Source organism: Protopterus annectens, chromosome 13.part0 (genome assembly GCF_019279795.1).
Source record: "Protopterus annectens isolate FY-2018-M chromosome 13.part0, PAN1.0, whole genome shotgun sequence".
Classification (NCBI taxonomy): Eukaryota; Metazoa; Chordata; order Ceratodontiformes; family Protopteridae; genus Protopterus; species Protopterus annectens.
In genome coordinates, this window is record NC_056747.1 from 225,726,377 (window position 1) to 225,736,567 (window position 10,191).

The 10,191-nt window shown below is 38.9% G+C and overlaps 1 protein-coding gene across 1 annotated transcript in view; it reads left to right on the top strand.

Annotated features, from left to right (window-relative positions):
• LOC122787182 (thymic stromal cotransporter homolog) overlaps nucleotides 1–9,674 on the top strand; it is a 273,770-nt gene extending 264,096 nt beyond the window's left edge. The window contains exon 4 of the mRNA XM_044053765.1: nucleotides 6,969–9,674. Coding sequence (XP_043909700.1) covers nucleotides 6,969–7,023 — 55 coding nt within the window. The 3' untranslated portion in view covers nucleotides 7,024–9,674. The remainder of the gene's footprint in view (nucleotides 1–6,968) is intronic.
• The last annotated feature ends 517 nt before the right edge of the window (nucleotides 9,675–10,191 follow it).

A 10,191-nucleotide genomic window follows, 5' to 3' on the forward strand; every position in this document is an offset into this window, starting at 1 on the left:
GCCTACTAAGGACATTCTAGAAGCAGCTACTTGGTCTTCTATCCATACTTTCACAAAGCATTACAGTCTGCCTTTGTTTTCTAAATCCAGGGCTAGTTTTGCCTCTGCAGTTTTGCAGGGCCTTCTTACCAACCCTTAATCTGTGATCCTTCTTCCCTCCTTTTGCCTTTTTCCTGAGTTTTGGGAATCAACCCATATGTGAGGACTGCAACAGTGAAACACGAAGAACATAGTACAGTTGTGTACACTTACCATAAATGTAGATGTTCGAGTTCACAAGGGGGGATCTACCTTGGATCCCAGGAACTACCGCCCCATCAGTCTGATGAGCCTGATCTGCAAGGCCATAGATTCATAGGTTCTTAGGTAGGTACTAGGCTATCGGCCCAAGGGCCTACATAAACTTAGCCAACAAGGTTCCCTGGCTTACGCCACCCAAGGAAGTTATTTTCCTGTGCCACTGTCAAGCAGAGACACAGAAGTGATCCCTGGGGTGTATTTCCTATTTCCCATTTCCCATCCACTCTTCAAGATTTTTTTTGAAGAGTGCTAATGAAGAACTTTGCTTGACATAGATGGGTAGCCTGTTCCTGAGTATGGGAAGTCTCTGGAACAGGAATGGAATGAATTATCATGGAACTTATAAACAAAGACATTGGCAACCTTAAAACACTGGATTCCACCCAGTTTGGGTTCGTGAAGGGCCGATCTTGTCTCCTGAGCCTGATTGACTTCCTCGAATCAGTCTCCAGAGCAGTGGATGAGGGTAAGGCAGTCCACACAGCCTATCTGGACCTCGCCAAGGCCTTTGACACCATCCCCCACTCTAGAATCATAGATAAACTTACTAAGTTGGGCATTAATCCCTATGTCACTTGATGGGTTGCCAAATGGCTTACTGACAGAACCCACACTGTAAAAGTAGCTGACTCCAAATCCAGCTCCAGGCAAGTGACAAGTGGAGTACCTCAAGGTTCAGTCCTGGCACCTCTCTTGTTTGGCATCTACTTCTCTGAAGTACAGGCCAACACTAAGGGACTCTGGCTAACAAAGTCCGCAGATGACTGCAAACTGGGAGCCATTATTGAATCCCCAAATGATATGGATACTCTACAAAAGGGCCTTACAGAAATAGATGCTTGGTGCCAAAGCCATGGGCTCAAGCGCAATGCCAATAAATGTATAGTTATCCCCTTTGGGAAAAAACATGTACCCGTGAATTACCACATAGGTGGCAGTACACTAAACACCGAAAGTGTGATAAGAGACTTAGGGACACAGGTGGACAGTGGTCTCACCTTCAATAACCACATCGCCACAACAGTCAGGAAATCCTTCTATGTGGCACACCTCATCACTAAGGGCTTTTCATCCAGAAAAAAGGAGGTCATTGTCCCACTGTACTCATCCCTCATTAGACCCATTATAGAATACAATGCCCCATTTAGTATGTACCTCTCAAGACATCTGCAATAACTGGAAAGGCCGCAGAAATACCTCACTAAAAGAATCACAGGCCTAAAGCAGATGCCCTATGCTGACCGCCTTAAAAAACACCAGCTATACTCTGTCGCATATTGTCTACTCTGAAGTGATCTCTGCTTAACATACCAGGCCATGTCAAACCCAGAGCTGTTGGACATGCCAATCCCTCAGAGCCATACGCTCCAGGGATCTAAACCTTGTCATCACAATAAACAAAACATGCTGGAGGGATAGGTTCCTGACCCAGAGACTCCCCAGACTCTGGAATAGACTGCCCATACATGTCAAGCAGAGTGCCTCTTTGGCCTTCTTCAAAAGGAACCTTGATGATTGGATGGGAGAAAGGAAATTCACCCCAGGGATCACGTCAGTCGCCCTGCTAGACAGGAGTCCAGGGAAGTAAATAGTGTGTGAAGAAATAGCCAGGGAATTGTTATGGCTAAGCTTGTATAGGCCCTAGGGCCGATAGCCTAGTACCAACCTATGAACCTATGAGTGTATTCACTGTTGCAGTCCTGGTTTCCCACCCTCCATTCCCCCTTTTTTCCTAAGGCACAGACTACATATCTTTATTTTTTGGATGGCATGTTTCCAGGGTGTTTCCTTCCTGGGTTAGCCTTCTTTTGGGGGCTCCTGACAGTTAAGGCAAGAAAAACTGAGGAAATGGCGTTGGCTGCCCCACTTTATACCTGACGTTCTGACATCAGTTTTACAACCGACATCATATACCGAGGACTGGTATTCAGGCCGACTAAGGGCTACCGGGAGCCAGATAACCCATATCTTAGGACTGCAACAGTGAATACTCTTGAACATCTACATTTATGGTAAGTGTACAACTGTACTGTCTGCATGATGTAACTTTTTCCAGATGAGCACTACATTATGGGATAACTAGAGGCAGACTAAATCAGAATTACTTCAGGATGCCAGACCCCATGTGGTCAGACACAGAAATTACGTATAAAAATATTTAGAAACCTGTAAATAGTCCCAGAGTGGTGTCAAAATGTAGGAAACACCAAATCATGATGAAATAAACATGTTTTTTTGAGTCTGTGGGTGCGGTTCTCCTTTAAAGTTGGAAGTGTCAGTAATTGTTCTGATATTTAATGGCAGGGGATTCCATGTTTTGGCTATACAGTTTGAGTAAAGTGAAACTCCAGCTGCATTGTTAGGTTTGGATATATTTAAGAAGGATTTGTTAGTGGAATGCAATACCCTGTCATTGGAGTAATATATTAGTAGATTTTGAAGTACTAGTGTTTTTTCTGGCTGATTTAGTATTCGATGGACGAAGGTGAGTTGATTATAAGCAAGTAGATTTGGTAACTCAAGCCAAGATAGTTGTTTTAAAGCCAGACATTGATAAGATCTGACATTTGATTCTGTAGCAAACTTTGTGATTTTACTATAGCAAGTCTCAAGTTTTGTCAAGTCAGATTTCTTAATATTTGTGAGAATGTATGAGGCATATAGTAGCGGTGAGATAAGATGGGTTCTTGCTATAGTAGCCTTTGAAGATTTGTTTATAAATTGTCAATTTCTATACAGGGTTCCTAGTTTTTTTGTGAACTTTTTTGCCTGTGATATTTGTATGTCAGATTTCATACTATGGTCAATGACCACTTCAAGTAATTTTGTTTGGGAAACCAGCGACATAATTGTATGGCTTGATGATGATATATTGAATGGTGTGTGTGGGGGGGTCTTCAGCTCTAATTGGATAGAAGAGCATGAGTTTGTTTTGTTAGGGTTATGCATAAGTTGTGCATTGTTTAGCCAAGATTCCACTGCACTGAATGACTGCTGGGTGATTTTTTGGAGTTTTTGTAGTGTTGGGGTGCTAAAAATCAGGGTGGAATCATTTGCATATTAAACTACAGAGGCAAGTGGGATGGCAGTATGAAGATTGTTAGCAAAGACAATAAAAAGAGAGGGCCCAAAATAGATCCCTCTGGGGCTTCTAAGGTTACAGGCAGTAGTGACGAGAGATTTTGTTGCCATTTTACATACTGCTGGCAACTAAGGGCAGAATGGCAAATTTTAAGTTCCAAGAGAGTAATTAAGAGTTTAGAATGAGAGACAGTAGCAAAAGCTTCAGACAGATCAAGAAAGATGGAGGAAACTAAATTGCCTTCATTGCGATGGTGGTTAATAATGTTAGTAAAGTTAACAAGGACAGTGGTGGCGCTATGATTAGGATGGAAACCATGCTGAGTGTTAAACAGATGATTGTTGCTTATTAGATAGTTTAAGGTTAGTGAATGGATGCACCTCTAAAGTATTTTAGATAATGGTGGTAGTATAGCTATTGGCCGGTAATTTGATAATTCTGTCAAGTTTCAACCTTTATGTAGAGGGATGAGATATATATATATATATATATATATATATATATATATATATATATATATATATATATATATATATATATATATATATAAATAATACTTTCCAAATTTTAGAGGACTTGTTCTGAAATGGATCAATTTATTAATATGGATACTGGATAGGATATTGCTTCTGCAGTGATTTTTAGATATTCGGCAGGTAGATTAGATAGTCAGCAGCAAGTATAATAGGTTGCCTTTTGAGATATTTAATTATGGTGTTTATTGGGACAGGTTGGAAAGAGAAGATATTGGGATCAAGCACGGGTACTATGTGAGTCTGGGTAGGGAAAGAGCAATTACTGTTTGTGAGAGCTGGTATGGATTCAGTGAAGTATCTGTTAAATTATGAGGCCATGCTGTCTTTAGTATTGGTGAGTGTTGGGGAGGGAGTACTAGTTTGTCCTAGCTGTAGGATTTTTTTGATGGCAGCCTAGAATATCTGTGGGTTTCTTTGATTTTTTTGATTGGATACTGCTGTTGTTGTTTGTCTTTCGGCTTTTTCCCGGTAAGGGGTCGCCACAGCAGAACTCCAGTCTGCTAATGATTGGCAGTAGATTTTTTTATGAAACGCCAAGGTGCCAGCTCGACGTCCAACCTTCAACGAAGGCACTCCCATTTACGCATGCATGTCTTTCGAACGCTACCCAACCACGGGGAGGACATGCAGACTCTACACAGAAGGCACTCCCAAACCAAGCTGAGAATCGAACGGGAAAACCTCTTGCTGTGAGGTAACAATGCTACTGCTGTACCACCGTGGAATACACTTTGATTGGATACTGCTATAGTAATTTATTTTGTTCTATCGAATATGTTTTTAGATTTATTTCGTAGTTCTAGATATGTTTGTTTGTTAGTTGTAGTTCTGTTGTTGAGCCCTTTCTCCCAGGCCTTATCTCTAGTTTTTAACAGATCTTGTTTGTTAGATTAGCGAGGGCGCATAATTGCAGGTAAAAGAAATTACAGTTGAAACACTGGATATTTTCAGGGGTAGTTGCTAGAGTTAGTGTAACTGATTTTTGATGCTGTAAGTTTCTTTCTTCCAGCACTTTACAGTTCTCGGTCGCTTGAGTGAGTTCACCAAGCATAGTTAAAAGAAATTACAGATGAAATACTGGATGTTTCCAGGGATAGTTGTTAGAGTTAGTGTAATGGGGAGCACATGGGACCAGCTATGAGACGCACAGTATCTGCTTTATTTTTTTTTAAATTGGATTGTAAACGAGTTCTACATTTAGTTAAAAGCTGTTACTCTGGCAGTTAACACAGAGGACTAAAGCTCTCACTTGTTCATAACCTGCTTCCTGTGGCAAGAATACAGTGTTATCATCTTTCCACCTTCATTTATGTACTGTGTGATACTGAGCAAGTCACTTAACCAGACAGTGCTTTAGAGCAAGTGGGAATTTAGGCTAGGCTCCTTAAATGGTCTACATGCCTAGTAAGTATGAACCTGTTTTTGTTGTTTGCCAGCCATTCACTATTGCATTGTTGATCTAGTTAAGAAAATGTAATGGCAATATCACCAGCACAGCAATTTTTTAATGCAACATAGTCAATTTATTCTTCAAAGGCAGCAGGTGCTACATTTGTAGAAGAAGCACTGAAATGCAAAGTTTGCCAGTAGTAACCTCTGTATTAGTAATTCTCTTTAATATGGAATTATTCAGATGACTTTTACTTCTGAAATGGTTGTGCATCTTGACTTAGCATATGTTATCAGAAGGTTAATACTTCTTATGATCTCCTAAATACTCTTCTGTTAAAACTGTGCTAAACGTGGTTGGATCTTAAGTTATGATGCTAGTGTTCTTTATATGGTTTCATGCAGTTCATCCAAAGCTACCAATAAAGTACATGTAATTTTATTATTCCATTACAATAATGGATGTGTACAGTCAACACAGTAGTTATAACTGCTGGTGGGGGAGAGCTGTCTGTGGGTGAAAAAACCTTAGGGTTTTATCAACTAGTCATTTGTTAAACAATCTTTAAGCTGTCTTTGCAGGACTAGTGTGCATGTATGTGTGAATTACATTTGAATACTTTGGTTAGTGTGTGTGCATCTATGTGTGTGTGAAACAAATTTGAAATATGTGACTTTGGTCATCATTATTCATTTTTTCACACAGACATCTGAGAGGGATGCAGTGAAGGTAGCTATAATTTTTGGGTTTGGCGGATGTATGTGGATAAAAATGACTGACACTGCTGTGCTGATAAAGTTAAAACAATTCATTAGTCTGTATTTGCAGATCTTGTGTGCATTTGTGTAAAGCAAATTGGAATACTTCACTTTGACAATTTTTGTCACAGTCAGACATGTGATGTGCACACAGTCGAGAAAATGGCCGTTATTCTTGAGTATCAGTATTGGTAGACTATAATGACAACAGTCTGAGTAACCTTTTATGATTGAAATGTTTGGTCATACATTTTGTTTCACTGCTTATTCAAAAAAATTAAAACACACTCTCTAAAACAAATGTTGCTGTATTAAACGAGAAGCATATTTTAAAACAATTAGGAAGGTGAATCAAATAACACATGTATTTATATATGGTTGTAAATATGTGTGCAGTGGGCCCATGGTTCAAAAACAGCCCCGGGTCCAGGGTACACTTAATTCACCACTGGACAGATACACTTTCAGTGAATGTGAGTTTCAAGGGACTATACTGTTGCTCACGCAAAGACTGTTTCAATGTAAAACTGTTTTGTTTCATTTAGCAAATAACCATCAGTGTTTCTGCTCTAAATTTTGAAATAAAAGTTTTAAATTAAATCCACATCTCTGTAATCATTGTAAAAGTAAAGAAGACAACAGAATGAATACTGACAGGTTTGTGATAACTGGGGAGAGTCAGTAAAGTAATGGAACAATGGAATGGCTGGGGGGCTCTGGTCCAATACCCTGCCTAGGACCTCATTTGACTAGGATCAGGATCTGCTCAGGACAGATCCAATATACCATGAGTTTCTTCAGCTGGCACTTCTTTATGTATTTCTTAACCTAAAGTACATAATTTGATGTTAACATAAGACAAACGTGCATAAAAATGATAATTTTGGTTTGTTTTTTCCCAGCTTTTTTCATTTTAGAATGAAACAAATTGGTTATGCTAGAATTTCTGAAGAATAATGAAATCTAAGACATTTACAACCATCTCTACCTAAATCTAAGTCGACATTCAACAAATTCAGATGCTCTTTATGTATGCAGAAGTGTGATATTTACTGCTATACATTCTTTATCTTTTTCAAATCATTGCATATGTCATCCTGCAAGTTATTACAACCTTCTCAACAGGAATTAAAATCTGTGCCAACTGTACATTTTTAGTGTTGCTGATTTTCCAACTTTTAAATATTATTGCAATAAGCTGCAAAAATGAAATGTTTTGGAATGGATTGGATAATAAGCTACTTATAAATGTATTTGTTTTTTAAAAATGTATTTCTTTTGTATCACTTGAATGAATGCAAAAGCAGTGTAATAAGGAACCACAAAGTAAGAGAGATGCATATTAAATAATCAGTTACCCCTATTGGTAGACAGATGAGCAGGAATTAAAATGCCCTTGTGCATTGGTAAATAACTGAGGGTCAAATTTCATGTCTGCTCTAAGGATGCACTAAACAAAGTCAACATGTACCCATTCAGTAGGATAGTTCTTTAACAGTCCTTCTGTCTGAGTCCAAAGTAGGCTTCTTGACTGAGGGCTCGTTCTTCAGTTTTCTAGAACTAGATTGAAGGTGGGAAAAGGGGTACACATATTTGATGGTGGCTGATGGTGAGGTAGTGGGTTGTCATCTAAATCTGCACGAGCCATATCATTGCAGAATCACTTCCCAAGCACTTTGCAGTCTCACTTTTCAAAGGCAATGTCTACAGTATTGTGCTACCATATAATATTGAATACAGATGATTACATTATAGTTATGCAAATGCACCGATATCTTATGTTGTGTATGCACAGCTTTGAAAACTGCCATCTACATCTAAAGGATGCTTTCACTCATGATGACCTTTTTGCATGCAATAATAACATAAGTTATGCCATATGGCAGCTTTCACAACAGGGTTACACTTGTTTTTCTGAATTTTGTGTAATAATAATAATATGCAAGAGGATAGCTTATTCAAGTGAGCTGTTACAAATACCTACAGATTACCACTGACAGTGTTTATTTTTTTTCCTGCAAAGACATGCACACACAAACACTCACACAGGCTCAAACCAGCTACTGTCTCCATAGACAAATATTATCAAACTATATAATACACAGGGAGCCAGAAATGATTTCTGTCTTTACTGTGCATTCATCTTTGTACATAAACTGCTCTTCTAAATTTACCACTGCCCCCCTCCCATAGCCAAACCTTCAAGCTGGCATTTTGGGTCTTACAACTGCCCTGGCATATCATACCCTATTAGTGGGTAAAAAGATAGCCCATCAGTTTTATCCAGTTTTATGAAATCATGTGTCAGTCATGATTTTTAAAAAGACATTGACTGTCCCATTTGTAAAATGAGATTGCTATAAATAGGATCTCTCCTTAACTCATAAAGTGCACAGTAACCCTGGACTTGATTATATTTGCAACTGCGACAAAGAGGGCACAATGACCTGTAGAGGACTTTCCATTCCATGAAAGAATAGTTTAGAAATTTGCAGCTGAACAGACTTTTGACTAGCTTGCTTTGATTGAAAATTAACCTGGTTTTGCCAATATCAAAGAAATGGTAGGGAATTTAACACTGTGCCTTATTAAGATAATTGATCTATCACTCACCCCCATGTCACACCAGAAGAACATCTCTCCTTCACTTTCTTTATATCCCTTTCTGTCAGACCTCCATAGCTCTGCACATCCCAGAGCATTTTTTTTTGCTTTCAAGATATCCTCTCCATCAAACTGGCCCTGCTTGGTAGCCTTCTTTGCAGTTTATGTTGTTAATCTCCTCATCTACTCTGACATGTCAGACATGCTTGTGCCTTCTGCATAATTATTTCACTTTACAGAGATGATCACTGTTACTTCATAGCATGCCTCTGCTAAAAATGACAACACAGTATAGATGTACACAAGAATACTCAGGTTATGATGAAGGTTAAATCATGCTAAGTGTCTTCCCTCATCCATTACTCAGGGATAGCTGGGCTAGGCATCCCGTAACTAGTAGTCTTCAACAATATTAGCAGGTGTCCACAGAAAGCAGCAGGCACAATCTGAAAACAGAGTCACAGTCTAGAGATATGCTCACAGAGCTCCTGCAGTTTTCCCTTTTTCATTTGACAGCTAATAGTACAGTCTAGCATCAGTTCATCTCTGCTGACTTGCAGTCAATAAATTAGAAACATGAACATGAAACCCTTTAGGGCTCCATAGTACGACACACAATTACCCAATCCTTCCTCTATCCCTTGGTAGAGCTCTCGAGGACCTGCCCAGTCTTCCCTTCACAGATGACCATGACATGAATTAAATCCATTTCAAAATTTCCAAATCAATGCTATGGGCATTGAAATATCTCAACAGAGTCATTGCATTATTTTTTTTTAACCTGGTAGTAAGACAATCACTGTGCTCAAAAATGCTCACATACAGTAGATGTTGCTTGCTGCCTCTGACTAATAAAATCAATTCAAAAATATAATTTTTAACTAATGCAACTTGCACAACAGTGACTTTGTATAGAATTTTTTTTTTTTTTTAACTCTTTGCTCACATGATTAAAAGCTGTTGAATATCAAACCTTTTTTTTAAATGTAAATAAATAAAATAAAGACAGGGAAAAATGTGTTCTTTTTGTGTCCTGACCAAATTATTCATATTTTAGAATTTATGAACAGAACTCTCTGCAAGTGTCTGGATGAGTGATAATATTCTTCCAGTTGTAGCTGCTTGTTGCTTTCTGCTTTTTGAAACCTATGAAACTCACGTTACAAAGACAAGAATACTATATTTTATAGGATTCTAATGTGTCTATATCAGTCCGTCGAAATGGCTGACATTCGAACACCAGATGTTCGAACTGTGAAGTTTGAACACTGATTATTGTGAAGCCATGGAACACCAAATTCCTTCCCAGGGAAAGAATTCAGTTGGCCATTTCTGTGGCTTCGGGATTATCAGGAATGTGGTGGGAAGTTATGGGTCGGGTTCGGGTAAGTGTGCGATTGTGTGGACGTTAGGGTTAGGGCACCGGTTAGGTGAGTTAGGGTTAAGGTGCAGGTAAGGTGGGTGTGCGATAGCGACAGACTTTAAGGTTAGGGTGGGATAGGTGAGTTAGGGTTAGGGTCA